The sequence below is a fragment of the Trifolium pratense genome, linkage group LG3 (genome assembly GCF_020283565.1).
Source record: "Trifolium pratense cultivar HEN17-A07 linkage group LG3, ARS_RC_1.1, whole genome shotgun sequence".
In the NCBI taxonomy this organism is placed as follows: domain Eukaryota; kingdom Viridiplantae; phylum Streptophyta; class Magnoliopsida; order Fabales; family Fabaceae; genus Trifolium; species Trifolium pratense.
Window position 1 is genome coordinate 30,549,238 of NC_060061.1, and position 23,486 is coordinate 30,572,723.

Sequence of the window (23,486 nt, forward strand, 5' to 3'; positions counted from 1 at the left end):
ATATTAAATTAAAATAAAGAGAAAAAAGATAATTATAGGGGGGACTAGGCCTTACCCCAATGATACAAGATGATCAACAAAATTCAAGTAGTATGGTATTGAAGAATTCCTAGCTTATCACGAAGGAAATTGTCACGTAACATAGACAGTAAGAACTCCCACCACCTTGTTCGCGTGCGTACATGCCCCATATTAGCTAGCTTATCCGCACATGTGTTTGTCCTCACGACAAATATGAGACTACTTTAATGTGAGACCAAGCACGAAACAATCGACCATCGATTGCGCAAAACCCATGACACTATATTATGAAGGTGAGAAAAACACCTCTTGACTCCCAAGAAGATCCGTCTCTGGTTCAATCACCTTCCAATCGCAGTTGCAGGCATCAAACTATGACCCTCCTATTAAGTTCAACGACAACAACGACTACGGGCATTGGTCAATATGTTTCTTTCTTTCCAACAAACTTAAGTTTGTGAACGCCATGATGTGCTTTCAAACAAACAGGTTAAAAGGTGTTTGTTTCAAGGTATGAAATTGCAATCCTTGGAATGATATTCCTAGGAATATTATTTCCAGGAATAACATTCCTACTCACGTGTTTGGTTAAAATTTAGATTTCCTGGGAATGTTTTTAAAATTTATATAAAATAAAAAATTCAAAAAAATAAAAATGCAAATAAATGTGAGTGGTAGTGGGAAGTTATGAGAAGTTATAGGAAGTTGAGTTTTATTCCCATGGGAATGTTATATTCCCACCCTATTAGCATAGGAATAACAAATGTAGAAGTTATGTGTAATTAACATTCCTGGGATTAAAAAATTCCTGAGAACAAATTTTCAAAACTTGAAACAAACATAACAATGTTACATTCCAGATCTCATATTCCCAGCAATAACGTTAAGAAACAGACCCTCGAATCCAAATCCCAACCTCAATCTGAACTGAAACTGAAACTGAAACAAACAGGTGCATAATAATATGGTTCTTCGTCCTTACAACAAACATCTCCTCGCAAAACAAGCACTTGTAGCAGTCATCAAAGACATTCCATTCTCTTCTTGTTCTTCTTACAATCCCTCAATAACATGGACTCCCGACGCCGTCACCGAACTCCTCCGCTCCATCTCCCTTTTCTCCTTCCAATCCCACCGTTCCATCGGTTGCCAAACCACCAACATCTTCCGCCACCGCTCCTTACCTCTTTCATCCTCCCACACAACAAACCCATACTTAACCAACCTCGCTCTCCGTAAATCCCATGAATTCCTCCATTGGATTCATTCCCATTTCAACTTCATCCATACCCAATCCACTTCTCTTCAAATGGCCATTCTCATTACCAAATCCAATCACACCAATATTCTCTGGACTTTCCTCAAACAAATATCATCATCATCATCATCATCAAATACTAGTAATAATCTTGTTACCACCGCGACCGTTACCTGTTTGATAAAACTCCTAGGAGAACAAGGCTTGGCAAAACAAGCCTTACTCACTTTTTACCGAATGAGACAATTCGGTTGCAAACCCGACGTACAAGCTTATAACGCCTTGATTAATGCAATGTGCTGTGTTGGGAATTTCACCAAAGCAAGACACTTACTTCAACAGATGGAACTTCCTGGGTTTCATTCTCCTCCTGATGTTTTCACTTACACTATTTTGATAAGTTCTTATTGTAGGTATGGTGTCAAGATTAGTGGATGTAGGAAGGCAGTGCGCAGGAGATTATATGAAGCCAATCGTCTCTTTCGTCTTATGGTGTTTAAAGGTATTGTTCCTGATGTTGTTACTTATAATGCCTTGATTGATGGTTGTTGTAAGACTTACCGTGTTGGAAGAGCTTTGGAGTTGTTTGAGGATATGAAGAAAAGAGGTTGTGTTCCTAACCGTGTTACTTACGATTCTTTTATAAGATATTATAGTGCTGTCAATGAGATTGATAAGGCTGTTGAGTTTTTGAGGGATATGCAAAGGTTGAATTCTGGTGGTGGGAATGGGATACTGGGCAGTTGTAGTTCTTATACGCCGATTATTCACGCGCTTTGTGAGGTTGGGAGAGTTGTTGATGCTTGGAGTTTTCTTGTTGAGCTGGTTGATAGAGGATCTGTGCCTCGAGAGTATACTTATAAATTGGTTTGTGATGGGCTTCGTTTGAAAGGAGAGGATGGGTTGCTTCATGGTGAAGTGCACCAGAGGATAAAAGATGGCATATTGGAGAGGTACAAGCAAACCATGAAAGTTAAACCGGTTATGACTCGCAAAGGGTATCCTGAGTTGGAAGTACCTGAATGACCAAAAGGAGTTAAACATAAGGCAACAAAGATGGATGGATTTCATAAATGATTATGCACTACAATATCATTCGAGAAAGGCAAATGTAGTTGCAAATGCTTTGAGTAGGAAAACTTTACATATGGCAACAATGTTAGCCAAGGAGCAGGAACTCTAGATGTGAAGTTTGCTGAAAGAAGATGAAGGGAAATTGTTTTGGAAAGTACAACTATTGAGGGCGGGCAATAGGAAAAAGAGTGATTGCTGAAAGAGAGAAAGATTTTGAGATCACGTCAGAAGGATGAAGGGATTAAAAAAATAATATTTAAGGAAGGACGTAAGAGTAGAACGAGTTATCATCCCAGAGCCACGAAGATGTAACAAGACTTAAAGAAAATATTTTGGTTGTCGGGCATGAAAAAAGGAAATTGCAAAGTATTATGTTCAAATCATGTTTGATAGGTCGGAATATCAAGATTATTTCGGTCTTTGGATAACCCATTGTATCTCAACTATTATACCTAAGGCGCACTAAGAATGTGAGACGCACTAGTTCTTAACAATGTTAGACAAAAGCACTTGGACATGTAGTTTGTTTGCTCAAACACAGCTGTACCCAAAATGTTAATAGTAATTTATTTTATGATGTTGGCAAAATGTTTGTTTAAATTAATTTCACCCTTGATATGATTTTGTTCTGCATTTTGTTTTTGGTTTACAATGTTGCCAATGAGGATCGAACCTAGGACCTCATGCATATTACCCAAATCCCTCACTACTAGATCAAACCTATTGGCTTGATTTTGTTCTGCATTTTGAATTACAAAAAAACTATTTTATAAAAACTGCATATACATATTACACATTTTGAGACCTAGTGACCTTACTAAGCTAAATTTTTAATAAAAACAACTTGGCTACTTGTTTTGGTATGTCATTTTGAGATTCCTTTGTTGTGATGTGGTCCTTTTTTTGTAATTGAGTTTGTGACCTTTTTATGACATTGGTTTGGAGTAATTAATACTTTCATATCTTTTCTGCCATTTTTCTGTTCTTGGGCTATTCATTGTCTGAATGTTGTCATGGAAGGTTGAGTTTTATCTAATGGGTATGTGGTTGGTTACCGTTGAAATTTCTGTGTTTAAGGTTTATAATTGCTGTTGGACCTTCCCATGTTCAACATGAAGCCTTTTCTTTTTTTGTAGTTCAATACTCTGTCTGACACTGACACATGTGCTTATGTTCAATCACTTCCATTTTGAAAACATTATTACATGTGTCGGCGTTGTGTCGTGCTTCAAAGGTTTGGTAAGATGTGATATAGCTTCTCTTTTTTTATGTTAAACATGTACATGTTATTGGATAGTGGTTTCCTTATTTGTGTGGATACCTTGGCTTTCCCATAATTTTTTCCTAATTTATCTTCTACTTTATTGTTGTCTTGTTTTTTCTACATTTGTGGCGTTACCTTTGATTCTTGTGTCCTTTCCCTTTCTTTCATTTGTATGTTAATAATGCTCACCCAGGAGAAACTTTATCTGCTAGACTAGAAACTACCCTATTTTGATATGCAGGATTATTAGTCTTTCTTCTCAAACTATAGTTACAGATAATATAATTTAAGGCTTTGACACTCTTGTTGGTAATTTTTTTTTTATTGAATTTCATATATTTTATGGTATTCTAATATGTGGATTTAAATTTTGTCAATATACTCTATCTGTCAACAGAGCTTGGTAATAAATTTTTGAATATGGGAGGTCAAAGTTTCTTGTTTAAGAAGACGTTTTGAAGTAAATGCATGGATCATGTAGACCATATGGCGTTATCTGCCTGGGGATCTTTCTATATGCAACTGAGAGGACTAGCTGATTCTGGAACACAACCTGAATTATATGTTAAACTGAGTATTCATCAACTGTCTAATACCGATCTACCATTTCAATCCAGCATTGGTGGTGGTAATAACATTGGATCCACATTACCTTAGAATCCTCAACAATTTCATCTCAAGGTGTCATTGTGAGTGGTCCTACTCCTACTGGGGTGCCGTCTTTACATTTACTCAGGACTGATTGTCATATGTTGGGATTTTAACTTGACATTGAATATTTTTATTGGGTTAAAAAAATAGTTTTAGTCTGAATTGGTTTTTTAATTACAAAAAATCTAATAAAAAACATATAAAACTGGTTATACTGGTTCTTCATCAGTGAGTTTTTGCCGGAGTGATTGATTCCTATGTTGTCAATAGCGGTCTGGGCGGTGTGATAGGCTTGGAGTGGAGAGGAACATGGGCTAGCATCACCCGCACAAGGGTAGGTAGTGTAGAATAGAGCTGCGGCCGTGTTCGCTCATGAGAAACATGTGTTTTCCAAAGGAGGCGCCACTATAGGAGCGCAATTGTTTTTAGGGTTGAAAGTCTTTAAAACCCTCAAAGTTGAGTACTTATAGGGGTATTTTTGGGCTTTTAGATCAGAAAACCCCTAATATACATACCCTTTGCTTTCTCTTTCACTTTATCCTCTGCTGCGATCGAGCTATGTTCCCAGTTCCCATTTGTGTCAGCCGCCGTCCCAAAATATATCAAATAGGAGCTGTCTCAACTCCTGCAATCCCAATTTTAGGATCGGCCGCTCCACAATCCAAGATTGACAACATAGATTGATTCTCTACCATTCTCACCAGTTTTGTGAACTGAATATGCATGGTTTATTTACTGGTCGAGCATCACTCCAATCTGGTAATGATTGTTAAAAGTAAGGTTTGAAGTTTTGCTCAAATGTTATTGGTTCTATGTTTTATTTTAGCTGTTTATTTATATTTTTTTTATTGACAACTTGACATGCAAATATCATAATGAGCAAGGGCATTTAAGTTCCAATGCATAATATCAATTTTCTTGTATCTAAAGTTTTGCCAATCTTCAAGAGAGAGATGCATTTATTTTTTTTTCATTTTTAATTACAAATTAAAGGAAATATCATTACAATTAAATTAGATGGCTATGTTTAAATGTTCATCTATATATGCCACAATGCCTTTCTGCATTTGTAAAATTATAGACAGAAAACAGCATTACCTGATTCACTAGTTACTGCACCATACAAGTGAAATTCTTCTAACCAAGCATACATTATGTGCATGGCATGCACATACAAGTGTTTGTGTGTGTGTGTGTGTGTGTGTGTGTGTGTGTGAGATATAAAAATATTAACTAGCTGGGTATTATGATTTTATTACGATAATATTATAAAATTCTGCACTACACTATGTGTAATAAACTAATAATCAAAGTTGCAATTGCTAAAACATGCATATAAAGTATCAAGAATTTCATCATGACGTTATATTGATGATACTTATATTTATCGTAACAACTCAGAAGTTCTTTATCTGCACTTTCTAATGTTTTTTGTGGTTTCTTATTGTCAGGTGAGTCGATGCCTGATTCAGCTAAGATGGGTTCCTTTCCTCATATCATCGACATTGCAATCGGAGAAGTATGTTATTTATTTTATTAGGAATATGGATTTTTCCCCTATGTTTTGGCAGTATATGTTTTATAATTTAATTTGCAGGGAAAATATATGGCAAAGAGAGAAAATGAGAAATATAAATCTGAATGATATTATGTGCTGTTTTAAGACTTAGAACTCAGAATGATATTATGACTGAGTGTTGATATTATGACTACAAGATGACTCCTAAAGCATAAGAATCCAGTATTTTTTTAGCTTCTGAATTTCTATCCGAATTTTTTATTTTTATTTTATTTACTTGGAGGTTGCATCTGCTGACACACACACACACACACACACACACACACACACACACACATATTGGCCACTTAGAGCAAGGAAAGGTGGAACTAAGCTTTTTAATTAATGATAAAATTAAATACTGATCAGATTTTCATATATACTATTTTTCTATTAAAAGGAAAAGTGGACAGAGTTGTGATGTTGATATGATGTCGATAGTAGTAAAGAAAATAATGTAGGGAGGCAAGGGGTCATAAAAGTGCTACCACTAAGATTTCAGACATATCTGATCCATTAATTCTTTTATGTTACTGATAATCATAATGATTTTATTTCATGATCGTTTCAAGTTTGTGCCAAATGTTCTTGCAAATATTGGGAGCATTACACTTTTGATTTTTTTTTTCTCCTGCAGAACATTGCTTCAAAAGTCTAGGAATTTTCTGAGTTGCAACAGGCTAGAGGTTTATGGATTATCTCAGCTATTGGTAGTGTCTCAACCGCCACACTTTCAACTTCAGGTGGCACTATCAATTTGGAGGCGGTATAAACACTTTCTTACTGTTGTTGTGTTAATTTGGATACACTTACAGGTTAATAAGGAATTGCTGTTACATAAACACATTTTAATATGCATGCACAGACAGCACCGAGCACATGATCAAATGTCTATCCCTCGTAGAGTTACTATGTTTGATTGATTAACTAATTGATATTTCTTATATTCATTCAAGTATATGAATTTTTGTCTTTTGGTTGTAATTTTTGCATTGTTTTATACTTGTTTTGAATAAGGTTGCGTTTTTGCATATATTATGATAACTAGGTTTGTATTGTTTTTGTGCTACCGTTGGTATAGTTTTGGAAGCGTCAAATGGATAATTCAGAAAATGTTGAATCATGTGAAGTACCAATTTCAGAAAATTACATGAATGATGCAACAGAGGTACATTCAAATTTACACTGCAGAGTCCTTTGTAATTAAATCTGTATTTCAACTTATGATTTTAATTTTAGAATAACGTGTAAATTGTTCAGGGATTGGATGATGTTAGCATGAATGATGCTACTAGTTGTGATAGTGGTGGGATGAAAAGGAGACACATCTATGGTTTGTTTGCTCACCAGGCAGGAGGTTATGAGAATGTGGGATTTTCAAGAAGAGATATGTATGTATAATATAATGAACAACACAAAAACAGGCGTACCAATTTCAACAATATGGAAATAAGGCTAAATTATATCTAAAAACATTACAGGAAAGGAATGGTTCACAAACAAAAGCAAAAAAATAGCACTAAAATCATGTGTCCTAAGGGAACATGTTAAAGATCTTAATAGTACTATTTATCGTAAAAATTAAAATTACAGTATTATAGGTTCCTGTCGAAATCATCAAAAGCAAAAAAATTATATTGAAAAATAACATTACAGGACAAGAATGGTTAACATGTGTTCCAAGAGTACGTGTTAAAGATCTTAATAGTACTATTTATTGTAAAAATTAAAATTCCAGCTTTGTGAAATTGAATGCCACTTTATAAGCTAAATTTTTTACATTTGATACCTTAATATATGTGTCCTTAGGATACATGTTAACATTTTCTTTTTCTATTTTTTTTTTAAAAAAAATCTCGTAGTTTGACATTAATATGAATATACAACGGTCGGCTTAAAAACTAAATCAAAATTTTCTATATTTTAGAAACAAAAAACTTATTAACATTTTGACTCTTCATTTCAGACTCGCTTCAGTCAGTTAACCTTATTCGGGAAGGTGTGTCTGCTCACCACCGGTTCGCTAATGAAGTCTTCAGTATTCGTCAACTCCTCACTAGAGATTGGGAGGTTGCGATTAACCATACGCTACGGGAGGGTAATGCGTGTGTGAATGCCTTAGCAAAGATGGGTGTGTTATCTGACTCATCTTTAGTAAAAATCTCTACGCCCCCAAGTGACCTCTCTATGCTCCTGCTCGCTGATGCGCAGGGGATAGTCTTCTTCCGGGAGTAGCTTTCGCTTCTGTTTTGTCTTTTTGTTTTGTTTTCTCTATTGTAACCAAAAAAAAAGTTGAAACAAAATTTCACCTCAAAGACCTGGATACTAGCAAATTTGCCTAAAACCAACTAATAAATTTGAATTTCTCAACCATTGAATATCGCCTAATTGGGCATACTGATTCTGAACTTCGACATTCTGACTCTTCAATCTCAGACGATCAAACTAACTTCAATCTAGAAGCTTGTCTTCACAACTTTTACCTCAAAGACCTAGATAATAGCAAAGGGTCTTCACCTTTGACCTAGTTTTCCAAAAACTGACCGATGAATTCAATTTTATTTATCTCAACCGTTCAATATCGTCTAATTGGACATACAAATAGTTAAAATTAAAATTTCAAATTTCGACAATTTGGCTCTTCTACCTTATAGTGAAATAAACTTTGATTTATTTGAACAAAATGATTTAAAAAAAAACACCTGCATATACTTAGATGATATAAAAAAATGAGTTCCCTAAATTTAATTTTGTTAAAAAAGACATATGTAAAAAAAAAATACAATGGGAATTAATTATACTTGTTTAAAAAATGAATTAATTAATTGTAAAAAAAATGAATTAATTAATTTTAATTATTCATTAAAAATATATATTAAATACATAAATGAAATTTCATTAAAGTAGGAGACATTTTTGCGAATGCCAAAAATTTAATAAGAAACCCACTATACAAGTTTCCCTTCTGCAATCTTGACCATTAAATTTTTTAACAATATATCAATGGTGAAAAACTCATTTTTGTATGCTACACAACTGAATGGATTTGTGTAGTTAAATGCCACCGTAAAGGAATCCTTCACAAGCTCTCATCAAACAAAAACACTCCAATGGTTAAGTGATATTTTCAAAGGTGAAGCTATTAGCTCGACATTAATGAAAAGTTTGAGAAACGAAATTGGATACATAATGCATCTGTAAAAAATAAAAATTACAACCAAAAACAACAATCACGACCTCACCAAGATTAACCCTGGTAGTTTACTTTATCAGTATGGCCTCCTCCAAGTATGTTCATCATCCTCATTGGTTGGTTGTTCTCCATGGGGTTTAGTGTTGCACTTCAAGCAAGTCGTATTTCTTGCATAATTGAAGAAATCACATCTACAGGAAGCAATACAGGAAATGATATGAAAAAAGATTTTAATTTCAACAAGATTTGATGGGATGAGGTTGATGGGAAGAAAATCAATGGACTTACTTTGGACAACTCCAATCTCCAGGATATTTCTTAGAATTTGGGTTTGAAGAATCTCTAGGATATTTATTGGGATTTGGGTTTGACTCTTGACAACGAAAACACGCGTCTTTATTCGCAAAGTTCATGAAATCACACCTACATTCATAGAAAAATTCATGAATAGGAAGGGGAGCTAAAAGACCAAAAACTAGAAACGACGGGAAACACCTCCAAGTAAATGTCAGCTACAGGAGGCAAAGAAATAAAAGGAGCAACAGTATAGAATTTACAATTCATATCTGAACTATGACCAAAAGCAACTTGGTTAGCATGAGAAAGAAGTTTTTATGATGGTAGCAACAGAAAAACTTACTTAGGACAACTCCAATCCCCAGGATGTTTCATGGGCCTTGGCTCAGGACACTTCAAACACTTGACCTTACTAGAAAAGTTCATGAACCCGCACCTACATACACAGGAAAATTCACAACACTTTAACTAAATATTAAAAGTCAATGTCCACATATTGATTCTATTCTTTAGAGTGTAATGAGATATTATTAACCATCAAAGATGTAGCTAATTTCAGCTAAAATTCAAAGATGTTTGTGCACAAGAACAGTGATTAACAATTTTAGGAAGAGATGAATTAAAGAGTCACAAAGGATCTATAAATTATTGAAATAGCATAATGGTAACAGTGATAATATTTTCAGGTAATACTATGATGTATACAATGCTGATGCATACAAGAAATGCGGTAAAATAAAGGGAAAAGGGGATTTAATTAAGAGCAAAAGTTTAAAATCAAAATCATATATATATGATCACCACAATCCCCCCAAAGCCAAAACTTCATCCATATACCAAAAGATGGCAATAGAAAGCACAGAAACAGTAGGGAAAATATGGGATATATGGAGCTGGAACCATGTCTACAATATTGTACAAGAAGAATGTTAGTATTAGCAACATGTTCTTTTTGACGCATTTTGTAAACACAATATTCAAGAAAGGTTTGATCTCTAAATTGTCAAAACATTTCTTAAAAAGACATTAGTTAATTTAGTTTACGAGGCAATTAAATTGACTTTTTAAAACATAAATCAATCATTAAGATTTTTTTAGAAGAGTGTATTCCAATCATTTCACTACAGTAGAGTATTTACATTAGATGCGATTATTATATGTATTCCATCAATTGCCAGTATCATATGGATGAGTTTGCTGAGGACTTCAATAACAGGTGAAATTGTATCCCATAACTATTGCAATAATTGAAGAATTCTAGGATGAGTCTGATAAGTATCAAGCACTTTGGGAACCCTCCCTTAAAACTTAGCTATCAAGGGGGGAGAACAAAGCCACTTAAATACTCGACCGAACATCCCACCATACTACTCGATGTGGGACTTGGGCACCCCATAATACCCATGTACCTATCAAAGCTGAATTTCCAAATAAAGCTGTCCAACTGAATGTAAATACAAAGGCAAAAGAAGACATAAAACAGATAGCAAGCTGAAGGGAATTTTTAAACAAATGAATTTTTTATACAGCCAAAGAAAGATATCTCAGTAGAAGAAAGCCCCAAAAAGTCAGGGCAAACCGGAAAAGTAGTTGCAAGCAAACAACACTATAGATTGTACTTTACAAGTCTTCCACTTCTGGCTTACTGGATTAGGCTTCAATAAGAGCCCAACCAAGAAAGAAATGTTACTTTACCAGGCTTCAAAGAGAGAGACAACGCATGAAAAATGAAAGAAATTATTAAAGGAATGAGATGGTGGGTAACAGAATATTAAGATCGATTAAAAATGGCTACCAGGTTAATGTGTCAAAGTTATCTATCAGTGTTTAAATTTATCAGCAGTTGTCGAAATTCAATAGTTGATATAAAATTGGTACATTTGCTATCGTAAAAAACAAAAACTAAAAATATGTCAATGGGAATTTCCTTGACAGGGAAAATAGGAGGCTTACTGTGGGCATGTCCAATCTCCCTTTTTCATTTGAACCTCATTCGTGTTGAGTCTATTGACCCTCTGGGGCCCTTCTGTTTGACATGTTCGACACTTCGTGTTTCTGGCAAAATTCAAAAATTTGCATCTGTAGCAAAACCAAAGAGCAGTCAGCAATTCAATATTCCATAGACACCAAAAACGGAAAAACAGAACACAATTATTTGATGACAATGGGAATATGGACATCATAGAGGGGGAATAGGAGAATTGTTGCAGTTAAGATACAAGTCAGCTTTACATGCATAATTGCATATAGAAGAGAAAGAAAGCCTGTGTGACAAAAATTCATAGAAGAGGCCAAGAGGCACTTCATATAATTATATTGTTATTAACTGGCATTATCAAACTTTTGAAAGGAAGCTGATCACATGTACAGTAGGAGTTTACAATGCTTTAGAGAAAAAGGTCGCAAGCAAATAAAAGACTTACTCAGAACAGGTCCAATCACCTGCCCTCAATTCAATATTAGGAGAGTCAATATTCTTTGGCCTATCTTCCTCACATTGTAAGCATTGCATATTCCTAGCGAAGTTCATAAAGTTGCATCTGCAGAAAATTTATGGAGGGAAAAGAACTGACTCTTAGGATCAAATCATTCAATAGCCAACACTTAATTATAGATGTAGACATAGAACACTTCTATTAACGCAAAAGTAATTGTGTGGGAAGTTTAACTATTGGTATTCATGACAAGAAATAAGCAAGTGTACTTTTTTGACAGTGTCAAAGAACCTAGCAGTGAAAGTCACACACACTAAGTGCGGAGAAGAGAAGTATTGCGGGTTCAAACCCGCACCTCAACATATCAAATGTCTCGCGGCCTTTTTTCATCTGGGTTGCACTTTATGGGGCGAAGCAGGTGAATTTTTGCCAAAATGATATATAAAACAAATCCACCAGTCAAATATAGTTCTGAATGAATACATCACACAGCAAATAAACTTTACTAAACATGAACAAAAGGTAAATAATTCTCGGTGCAAATTTTCCAAAAGATGATTTTATATCTATAATATCTGGTTGTTATTAGTACAAGGTACAATTTACAATTGCTAGATGATGGATCGCAAGCTTAATTTATGCAGACAAATGGCTAATGAATGGAGAAACTTTAGTTCTGCATATTAACAATGTCTTTCAAATTCTATGTGAAAATGCACTCAAAATAAAGATTGGACACGCAGAAATTACTAGACAAGCTATGAATATTTCTGCATGAGCTAACATAACTCACTTTGAACACACCCAGTCACCTTTCTTCATCTCAAGAGTTTTAGATAACATAAGTGCTCTAAAATTTAAAGGTTTGCCTTTTGCACCAGAATCATGTTTGTCTTTTGCACCAGAATCATGTGCAGTGGACTTTGAATGAGCAGGAACAGGAGCAGGAGGAGGGGACAACTCGCTCAACTCAATCAGCTGAGATAGAAGTTTTCTCGCAGATGATTCGATAACGTCTCGGCCAGGTGGTTTCTCTCCTCCAGAAAGAACAAGTGGATCTATTGCGTAAGACAAAAGTATCCGCACTATATCCACAGTTCGAACATCAGCTTCAGATTCCTGTAGAATCATGTAAGCTCTATCACAAGAGTCTCGCACATTACAAGCACTACAAACCTGGATAGAAGTAAACTTGTGTCATCATCTCCTCAAATTCAAATAGGAAAGAAAATGAAATCTCATATAATTATGACAACATTGAACTTTGAACATCTCGCACTTTTAATTCAAGAAGGCTAGCAATATATTATTTAACACTCATTTTTCAACAAACTATTTAGTACTTGGGTAAAAATTCCATGCTAACCACACTAAATAACTCAAATCCACTCTTCATTAGTATCGTCAGCACGAGATTTCAGTAGTTCATCCAATAATAAAGAGCGCTTGTGCATCTCAAAAGTTTATATTGCTAGCATTTTGCTTATTAAATATTACTTTCAAATTGCAACTAACCAATATTTTTAGACACAATACTTCTAAAAACTAGATGATAACAACAGTACACGTACATCCCCTTCTTCTAATCGCAGATGAGCTCTCAGCCTTTTAGCCGAATTAACAGCTTTACGGAGAAGGTTAGGACACCCTCCCTTGACAACTGCTTGAATATCTTTTGATGAAAGCAATCTGCATAACACAACATAACAAGCAACACAATTTAAATCAATGCAAATCTGCATAACACAACACAACAAGCAATCTACATAACAAAACACAACACTGCACTACATAACAAGCAACACAAGTTATATTAATATGAATCTGCATAACAGAACACAAGATAACAAGCAACACGAGTTAAATTCGGGTCTGTTTGGATTAGCTTATTTGAATTTATCTACTGACATAAGTAATTGTAAGATTGTTTGGGAGAGCTTATAGAAATAATTTTGTAAAATGTCCATAATTGTAAAATTATTTGCACAAGTAACTATCATGATAAGCACTTATGCATAAGCTGAATCTATAACCAAAGTTCAAGTAAAGTTAAATTGTTTCCGTATAAGCTATAAGTTGTTTTCATAAGCTATCTTGGAAAGCATATGAAAATAAGCTGAAAACAATTTATGAATATGACATAAGTTGTTTTCATAAGTTCTCCCAAATATACTCACAAGTACTTATACCAGTAGCTAAGCTCAAATGGGTCAATCCATAGAAGCCCTTAATAGTAATCCTTAGCATCTAATTTCAGAAATACACTTTCTTCTAAAAAAGTGTGTGGTTTTTATTGAGATAAACAAACACAAAATGATTCTACTTTTCCATAAAATTTAAATATTTATCCCTAAATTATTGAATATCAACATCACTTTTTTTTATAACAAAGAGGGCCTAAGCCCGAAAGGAAGCAACTACAAAGAGATTACACGAGGGGCAGTATTTCCCGATAAATCAAAAAGCAACAAGTTACAGATACTACTAGGACAAGCATCAAAGAAACAAATCCCCGAGCCCATCGAACAACCATAATTTGCTAAAGCATCTGCGCATTGGTTTGCTTCCCGGTAAGAATGATGAACAACAACTTCCCAATCAAGTGCAAGCAAGCCACCAATTTTCTAAACATCACTTTTTTTTAATCTATAACAAACTGGTCCTTATGTCATAAGGGCTTAATTGAGTTGCTTATCCAAACAGAGTCTTAATGTTAATCCTCTCATAAATACAGTTTCATGCTACATTATTACATCATCAACTTGAACAACATCAACAACAGTTATCATAGTTAATTAATTCCTTCGTGAAATTAATAGAAAAAAGCAAGTAACCTAAATTTCTGATGAATGAATTCGTGTGTATCGTGGACAATTAATCAAATCGAGATGAAATCAGATAATTGAAATTAAAAATAAAAAAAGGAAAGAAAACGAACTTGAAAATGTCGTAACGGTCACGAGCGAAGCTAAGAGAAGCATCTTTCAAGAGGTTGCTGTTGGAGTAAACACTATCGTCTGATTTAGAGAGATAGCCTTTGGCGGTCAATCGATCAACGAATGATATCCATTCAGGCCAAGGATGATCGACGGAAGATGCAGTTTCAGCGGCGGTGGAGGTGGTGGCGGCGGCGGCGGTGGTGGAGAAAGAAGTGCCGTGGCGGTGCAGTGGTTTGAAGAAGAGAAAAGGATGGTTGAGTTTGGTAGTTACGGTTTGAGTTCGAGTGTGGCGGAACAGTGAGGTTCCGTAGAGTGTGAGCTTTAAACTTGACATTGATTTTTTGCTTTCTTCTTCTTCTTCTTCTTGTTATTCGTAAATAGAGAGGTTTATCAATGCAATCACTTCAAAAGGGTTTTAGGATAGAAGGAAGTAATAATGGGATTTGGATCGGCTTATTTTTTAGTGGTTTTTTTTTTTTTTGGCAAGGTTTATTTTTTAGTATCGAAAAGTATTTTATGGAAATAAATAATTTTTTTTGTCCAGACTACATACATGAAAATGATAACATCATCATACATGTTTCGGATCGGATTAAAGCCCAATACACTAAAGGCTGAATAAAGTAATGTTTTAGATGGGCAGAACGAATATGACTCCATTGGTGAGATGAGTAATTGTTACGGTAACTTTGTATTCTAGCACGGATGGAAAAGGTACCTGCAAGAATGTTAGCACTCCGAGGCTCAAGTCCGTATTTGAAAGAGATGAAATTGTTATGAAAATTTGGTGAATATTGTGTATCTTGATAACTAGGGTTATGCTTGTATTTATATGCGTACCTGCTACGGATAATGGGGGTATGTACTTGGTTAGATAGTATTCTAGGCTAAGCGTTGTATTTTTGAGTTGATCAGTATTTGGAACGTGAACCTCTACGGAAAATGAAGGGGTGCTATATATAGGCTTAAAATAACTGTAAAATGGTGGGATAACTTTGTCCCACGTTCTTAATTGGTAGTTCCGCCTAAGGGGAGCGTGTGTTCCATCGTGGTATCCTTCCAACCCCTATCTCCTTTAGGTCTAGATCGTATCATCATGGGGAAAGTTGGACAATGTGGCTATTTGAGTGGGCTGGACTTAAGAGGCGAGCCTATTAGGTTTGTTATTGGGCCTTTGACATATCATCCTATACACAACCCCCAAGCACGAGGCATAGTGCTTATGACGAGTTTTATCATGATCTTTTGCTTAGATTTCTTTGCTTTATGTTTCCTTTGGCGTAATACATGGCTGGCGCATGGCACGAGTTGCGCCATATAGTGTGATCTTTTTTCAAAAAGCAACCGTTTTTACTGTCTCTACTGATTCCTCCTAAATATATGGTAGGGGTAGTTCAATCTTTCTAGCCTTTAGCTCATCTTTATATAGTGCATAGATGTACCATTTTCTCCTCATTCGCTTTTTCTTAACACATTTGCAGTCATGAGTTCTCTGATTGATTCCTCGATTATTATGTCTTTGAAAAAGATGTTGCGAAAAATGGGTGAATGAGATCACTTTATTTAAATGGTGTAAATTTTAGCACTTAGTCTTTTTTTTTTGTACAAGAGGACCGAAACCCAAATCTAACATTTAGTCAACTTGAAAAAAAATAAAATCACTTTATTTAAAAAATCAAAATTTTTCATGGCACAATTGAAAAGTGCTGAATGCTAGAAAGACGGATTGAGATTAATTGCATTCATTTTCCTATGCATAATGCATTCAACATAATATCCACCACACATAATCGATCTTCATAATTATGTCAAAAAAATAATCGATCTTCATAAATAATTGAAAATCCAAGCCACATGTTAAGTTGAATGCATGAAAATTGAATGGAGTCAATCAAAATCCTACACTAAAAAAAAAAAAAAAAAAGAAAAGAAAAGAAAGGACACCTAAAACCCTCAAAACCCTTGTAACTTAACGATCACAAAAGAGCGAGAAACAAAATAATAATACTACTAAAATAGAGATCTGTGTGGTTCTGAATCTCACACAAACACTATGAGAAGAGCTTCCTCTGTTTTACTCTTCAGAACCCTCGCCGCCGCACGTGCCGGCTCCGCCACCTCCATCGCCGTTCCTAACCGTTTTATCCAGGCCACTCTTTACGGCACCACAGCCGGTTCATCTCCATCTAGCCGGCGTTGGTTCTCTTCCATCCTCGGTGTTGCCGCTGGGACATCTCTCGGTGTCGGCGGTGCTCTGATCGCGGCTTCGTCCGTCTCTCACGAAGCACTCGCTAAGGAACCTCCGCCGTCACATTTTCTCCCTAACGACGTCGTTCTTTATCAGTATGAAGCTTGTCCTTTCTGCAATAAAGTGAAAGGTAGAATCTCTGATTTCTCTTCCTTGCGTTCAGATTCATAGGTTGATGCGAAATCAAGATTCGTTCTCGAAATTGCAATTGTTTAGAGTATTTATTACCATGTTTTTTATTCGGATTTATTTAATTGATATTTATATATTTTGGGCCAATTGGAAAAATTAGAAACAATGAAGTTTTAATCGAGTTAGAATTAGCAAGTGGTTCTTTGTGTCGTGTACTGTAGAATGCTAAGCTAAAAATGAAAAATGAGTGCAGTATGGACTTGATAGATGTGCTAGAAAGAGAATCTATCAATATTGATTGAATGATTGATTAAAGGATTGAAGTTGTGGAGTGGTAGAAGGAGACGATGGATCATAACGGAGGCGAATGATGAGGGTGAAATGGAATAATATGAGTGCCATTGTTGTCAAATATTGGTCATGGCAGATTGCGGTGGTGGATTTTTGTTACAACTTCTGCGGCCAATTTGTGATGGATGGCGGATTTTTGGCTTTCTGCCATCCACCATTGATAACATATATTAGTACCTTGTTAAGAGACGGCAATCAACTTATATAACCAAGCAGTGAGAACCTATCTGTGTAACTGAATTAGTTGTACACAATCATTCAGTTAATGTCCTCCGAAATCTGCATAAACCTTGATTAGCGAAGCTTCTATTGGAAACCTGAGAAGTGGGCCAGAAGCCCAGCCATCATAGCAGCCCACTGGGCCAATTCCAGATCCAGAACAATGAGTAGATCTGTAGTATAGACATATATACTTAGCTTAATTTTTTCTGTGCAAAAGATAGTTAATTAGTCATGTGAAGCATTTTTTTTGCAAAGAAGAGAGCCGAGGCCTAAACAAGGAACAAACTACACGGAAATCAAACACTTGTAGGAAACCCCACCAGCTAACAATATTAAACTAATTTGAGCTGGACTTTGCTCATAATAATTTAAACTAGAACCTGGATCACATTGTTGTCAAATAATGACAAACTTTTATCTACCAATCTAACTCCAGTAACCTTCAAATCTTATAAAGGATCCTCCACCCTGCAACTCCACAACTACTACCACTCTTGATATTATTTGCAACCACCTGGTAATCGATATTAATCTCCATTGCACTGCACCCTTTATTTCTAGCTACCAGCAGTTCTTCATATACCACCACAGTTCAAACCACATATTCACTACAGCTTCCCAAATTTTTTGAGAAACCTCTCAGCCCTTCCCGATGCCATAATTTGAAGATAAATTCAACTCAATCCAGTGAGATATATTACTTCTATAGAGCTCATCTCTCACATATAAGGCCAGTAAGTTCATCCGTATGTGCAACTTTTAAATGGAAGCGTTTGATCCTTAAAACGAATGAAGATGACAAGTTGGTAGTATCATTGGTAATTAAATTATACTGTCGTATGAGTTTATTCTTTTCCCCCATTGTTTTATCTTATTATGCATGATTGAGAATGTGTCATGGCATGTTGGCTGTTATTTAGCTATACATCTCTTTTTTTTACTACTGTAGTTTTTTCATTGGGCTTTCACAGAATTTTCTAACTGCTGAGAATTTTGCTTCCTTTACCAGCGTTTTTGGACTACTATGACATACCATACAAGGTTGTGGAGGTTAACCCTCTTAGCAAGAAAGAAATCAAATGGTCCGAGTATAAGAAGGTGCCAATAGTAATGGTAGATGGCGAGCAGCTAAATGACTCATCAGGTTTTCCACATTTTCCCGTGCAAATTGATTGTGAAGTTTTCTAAATGGACTTGTGCCCATTAAATTTGAGTTACCGTAACCTTTTCACTAATATTGGTTTTTCTGCAGCTATCATTGACAAGCTCGGAGAAAGGATTCTGTCTAAGAAAAAGGCAGATTCAACCTCCGAGGAAGATGAAGAGACAAAATGGCGGCGGTATGGCTCTATTTCTCTTGATCCTGTTTTATTTTTCAATAAAACATGTTTCTTATAAATGTAAGTGAGTGATGTGCGAAAACCCTTAAGTCTGTTTATAATTCATTTTTCCAATTTCAAGTTGTTTGCACACTTTGATTGAAACCATCTACAATGTGAGATATTGTGTGTGTGTGTGTGTGTTTTGGGCAGAGGAAGCTTTCCTTCTTCCTTTGTTGGCCTTTTGTTCTATCTTTCCTTTAATCACGTGCTTTAGGATTGAAAAAAATATATTTGGTATTTGGTGATAATTATATAATACTCCCTCTGTCCTATAATAACCGTCATATTTGCAAAATAAATTTTCCGAAAAAGTGTGTCACACTGTCACTTTCAATTTTCAATGTAGTCTTAATTGATTTTTTCCCAATTGTACCCTCTAATTAATATTACACTCGTCACTCCCAATTATTATTCTCTACATTGCATTTATGATAATGAAAATACACCAAAGGTTAATAAAGATATTTTTTTTTTTACCCCAGAGTAGTAAGATCAATATTCTCTTTCTTTCATTTATCATGTTTTATATATATATATATATATATGAAATAGTCAAATGCAATGGTTATTGTGGGTTGGAGGGAGTATATCATTTATCTTTTTACATAGTAAATATGCATAGAAATGTTGTCTACTGTTGTGTTAACAAGCATATCTGCATATGTATCACACGCCATTTATTGTGTCAAAACAGTATAAAATAAGTTGCTGTGCTTCTTTTTTGTGATCCTTTTTTATTTTTTTGAAATGGCTAATGTTAGTATTAGTTGTTAGGTTAGTATTTTTCTCCTTTGTTCAGGACCTCCAACTCCTTTAACCCTTAGCTCAAACCAGTTGAGATACCCACCCTACCCTCTTCTTTGTGATCCTATTGGGTCTTAACTTTTCTCTATGATGTGGCGGCTTGATTCAATAATTCTTTATCACACACAACTTGTTAGGAATCTTATGTCTGCATTATTATAAATTATAGTTTACTAAATCTCTTTATGGGTAAGATTTTCAATTTATTTTTTTCCAGTTGTTTACTTTTCAGTGTAGTTAGGTTCTTGCACCGGGGCATAGGTTCGTGCTATCCTACGAGCTCGTCAAGGCCAAACGAGCTTAGAACCTCTGCCGGTTTGTTTTTGGACGTGTTTGTAGTCAGGTTCGCATTTTTGGTGAGGGTACGTAAAAAAAGAGCTGGGCCACTTACTTGCAAAACCGAGCTGGGCTTGCACAAACCGGTCAGGTTATCCGATATAACCAAGAAGAAACACGTTTTCATCACCAAAACGCGTGTTTGCAATTCAAACCTAAAAAACGTGTGTTTCTCTCTGTTCTCTCTGAATCTCACCACTTCCTCACCTTCTCTGCAGAGACGCCATCGTTGAATGCCCTAGACGGCGCCGTCGCCATCATGAACCTCGCCGGCGGAAAATTGTTTGATTTTATATTGAGTCCTAAGTTCAATATTGAGTTGCTGTATTGAGTTGCTGGAAGTAAATTTTGAACGTGTTGTAGGAAACTCAGACAGAAAAAACCTAGGGAAAATAATCGAGTCCTGTTGTAGCTCACTAGTGTTGTTAGGGTTGCAAGTCAGATCGTGGGATCGCACGATCCTACGATCCACGAAGCTCAAACTGGCTGCAAATACTATAGGATATGAAGCAGTGGGATCGCAGCAAAATTGTTAGGATAGTGAGTTGGTACAGGCTGGACTTTTTCCCAAATTGGGGTTGGTTTTAATAGTAGAAAACCCTGATTTTATAATTGAAATAGATTCCGGTGGGGTCTCAGCAGAAAACCTAAGTTTCAAACTGAAAAAATAGTGGAAATAGAAACTGAAGTGTTATTTTTCCATTCTTCCTCACGCGATTGTTGCTCTATTCATAGCTTTGTGAGGCAAAAGCTCTCTTCTCTCAAGACCTGCCTCTCACACCTTCCTCTCTATTCCCTTTGTTTCTCTGTTTCTTGTGTGCGGTTCCTCTATTTTCAGTAATTTCATCTCTGTTTCAGTTTGGTATTTGTTCTATGATGTGAAAATCTAGAATTGTTGTTTCTAGATTGGATTCGTTTTGAGCTTACTGATTTTATTTTATTTATTTATTTATTTAATAACTTGTGAGTTTATGCTTAAGAACTTAAGACTTTATGGTTTTGAATTTGGTTTAATAATGTTGTGATTTCGAAGTTATTTTCTTCATTTATCGATGTGTATATAACTATACTTTTTCCCTATTAGTATGATTTTACGGTCCGTGCTACGATCTTCGAGTTACTATCTTTCGACCCCCTACTGATCTTATGTAGACTCTTAAACTCGATTTTCACAACATTGTACCACGCTAATTAATTATACTCTTTTGATGTAGGTGGGTTGATAATCATTTGGTACACGTTCTGTCACCTAATATATATAGAAATACCTCTGAAGCTCTCGAGTCTTTTGACTATATCACGAGCAATGGTAAGTTGCATGGTCTTTGCTATAGTTACGTACAAGTATTATTGCTGGTCTTTAGTTGAGCATCTAGTTTTTTATGTTTCTTTCCGCATAACTTCTGCCATATGAAGTTGACTCTGATATCTCAATAAGCTTGTATTGGAACAGTGTCCTTAGTTGGTAGGCAAGATAGACCTTTTTTTTCTTCTGGAGTATTGCATGTCTTTTCTGCTTTCAGCCCATGTATATCTATATCACCATGCATGCAAATGCTGAATTTACTTCATTTGATTTTTGGTATTTGAACTTCTTTCTTTGGCCATGCTATATTTCTTCAAACATGGATAATGTGCGATAAATTGATCATGTATTATGTTTTTTTTTTGTACTTAGGCAATTTTAGCTTCATGGAAAAAATTTCGGTGAAGTATGCTGGAGCTGCAGCTATGTATTTTGTGTCCAAGAAGCTAAAGAAGAAATATAACATTACTGATGAGCGTGCTGCTCTTTATGAGGCAGCAGAAACATGGGTAGATGCTCTGAATGGCCGCGAGTTCCTTGGTATGTACTCCTCTTCTGTACTGAATACTATTATGTATGCAAGAGCATGCTTCCACATATCGCTTGCGTGCAATTTTGAAACTAAAGCCTGAGATAACTTAAAATGCTTTGATATTTTTATTTTGCTTTATGTGGTTTTTTTTTTCTCTCTCCAGGTAAAGCAGTAATAGATAAATTATGGATTTTTATATCCTTTCAGATGTTTGCTTCAGTTTACTTCTTCTTAGTTCTATTGTAACGAATAATCATTTTGTGCTCTCTGGACATGATATAATGACTACTTTTCTGACTTTTCAGGAGGGTCTAAGCCTAACTTTGCTGATCTGGCTGTCTTTGGGGTTCTAAGGCCCATACGCTATTTGAGGTCTGGTAAGGATATGGTTGAGCACACACGTATTGGTGAGTGGTACACAAGAATGGAGAGCGTTGTGGGAGAGCCTTCAAGAATTAAAGCCTAAACTAGGTTATTTTAGCCCAAACTCCAGCCTTATTTTTTTGCTTTGATCATATTACTACACTCTGAGTTTTGCCTTCGATTGTTGGAAGGAATTGCATTTGGGTTTCTTAGTTAACAAAATATTTGGCTATTTAGAAAGATACTACCATGTGTTTGGTGGTAGTAGTTAAAATTATAGGAAAAGTTTAACTGAGTAATTGATTCTTTACAAAGAATGTTTTTATATATTTTGCAGCTGCTTCTATTGTAAAGATTTAAGAGATCTTTGAGCTGTATCCAAGAATAAGGCAATATTTGCCGTACCTATGATGTTTAAAACACTGGGTTTGATCAAATTTATACATAAAAGATCATGATTGAGTTAAATATTGAGTTTGTTGTTGATCAATGAGTGTAAATATATCTTTGAATAAGATGTAAATATGCTTTGAGCCTTAGCTCCTACCAACACTTACTATGTTACTCCTTCACTATCTTCTCAAATGACACTAAAAATTGTGAAACTTGTTTTACTTAATCTCTCCCAATGCACTATTCCTAATCTCAGCTTTGAGAGAACTCAATACCAGCAGAGATACATCTTTGCTAAATCTTGTGCTATGCTTACAACGAATTTTCTATGTAGTTCTTAACCATTGATGATCATTGTTTTGAAATTCTTTTAGGCCTTGACCTTTCACATGTGAAGGTGCCCTTTTAGTTATATATATGTGCCACAGACATAATTGAATGCTTTTAGGCTTTTAGCATTACCTCATCAATTTTTCTTTGGCGATACATCTTGTTTGTCTATAAAGTATTTATTTGGTTGTTGGTTTTCCATATTGTTCAAAAATGCTTTGAATAACAAGAAAAAAAACTTCATTATCGTTAAATAATAATAATGTACATTTTGCTCTTGACGATTTACACCAGTGAAGGGGACCCATATCAAGTTGTTTCATAAGGATTATTTTTTTGGATTAATTATTGTTATTTTATCAACTTATATTATACTAGGAGCAATTCGATATAAAGT

The 23,486-nt window shown here is 35.2% G+C and overlaps 3 protein-coding genes across 4 annotated transcripts; 2 read left to right on the forward strand and 1 right to left on the reverse strand.

Moving 5' to 3' along the window:
- Positions 1-915: 915 nt before the first annotated feature.
- Positions 916-7,568, forward strand: LOC123916896 (pentatricopeptide repeat-containing protein At1g77405). 2 transcript variants are annotated; one of them, XM_045968471.1, is made up of 5 exons: positions 916-4,306; positions 5,720-5,787; positions 6,464-6,592; positions 6,908-6,994; positions 7,087-7,566. In XM_045968471.1, the coding sequence occupies exon 1, from the start codon at positions 986-988 to the stop codon at positions 2,303-2,305; it is 1,320 nt and encodes a 439-aa protein (XP_045824427.1). In that variant the 5' UTR covers positions 916-985; the 3' UTR covers positions 2,306-4,306; positions 5,720-5,787; positions 6,464-6,592; positions 6,908-6,994; positions 7,087-7,566. The 2 variants fall into 2 exon arrangements, with proteins under 2 accessions (XP_045824427.1, XP_045824428.1); XM_045968472.1 differs by having other exon boundaries at positions 6,464-6,994; positions 7,087-7,568.
- Positions 7,569-8,893: 1,325 nt separating this feature from the next.
- LOC123916553 (zinc finger protein VAR3, chloroplastic) lies at positions 8,894-15,117 on the reverse strand. Its single transcript, XM_045968030.1, has 8 exons — positions 14,690-15,117; positions 13,323-13,440; positions 12,545-12,927; positions 11,740-11,856; positions 11,270-11,395; positions 9,660-9,752; positions 9,308-9,442; positions 8,894-9,210 (listed from the first exon to the last, which is right to left on the reverse strand). Exons 1-8 carry the CDS (start codon positions 15,022-15,024, stop codon positions 9,096-9,098), a joined length of 1,422 nt encoding a protein of 473 aa, XP_045823986.1. The 5' UTR covers positions 15,025-15,117; the 3' UTR covers positions 8,894-9,095.
- A 1,537-nt stretch (positions 15,118-16,654) lies between these two features.
- On the forward strand, positions 16,655-22,834 carry LOC123916690 (prostaglandin E synthase 2-like). Its single transcript, XM_045968205.1, has 6 exons — positions 16,655-17,068; positions 18,653-18,787; positions 18,896-18,983; positions 21,380-21,474; positions 21,844-22,011; positions 22,309-22,834. Exons 1-6 carry the CDS (start codon positions 16,744-16,746, stop codon positions 22,467-22,469), a joined length of 972 nt encoding a protein of 323 aa, XP_045824161.1. The 5' UTR covers positions 16,655-16,743; the 3' UTR covers positions 22,470-22,834.
- Positions 22,835-23,486: the final 652 nt, after the last annotated feature.

Coding starts and splice junctions, on each gene's coding strand:
- LOC123916690 (XM_045968205.1), top strand. CDS start 16,744: ATGAGAAGAGCTTCCTCTGTTTTACTCTTCAGAACCCTCGCCGCCGCA. Junction 17,069..18,652: donor TTTCTGCAATAAAGTGAAAG/GTAGAATCTCTG, acceptor TTCCTTTACCAG/CGTTTTTGGACTACTATGAC. Junction 21,475..21,843: donor TGACTATATCACGAGCAATG/GTAAGTTGCATG, acceptor TTTTGTACTTAG/GCAATTTTAGCTTCATGGAA.
- LOC123916553 (XM_045968030.1), bottom strand. CDS start 15,024: ATGTCAAGTTTAAAGCTCACACTCTACGGAACCTCACTGTTCCGCCAC. Junction 11,857..12,544: donor GGTGACTGGGTGTGTTCAAA/GTGAGTTATGTT, acceptor AATTTTCTGCAG/ATGCAACTTTATGAACTTCG. Junction 9,443..9,659: donor GGGGATTGGAGTTGTCCTAA/GTAAGTTTTTCT, acceptor CTATGAATGTAG/GTGTGATTTCATGAACTTTG.
- LOC123916896 (XM_045968472.1), top strand. CDS start 986: ATGGTTCTTCGTCCTTACAACAAACATCTCCTCGCAAAACAAGCACTT.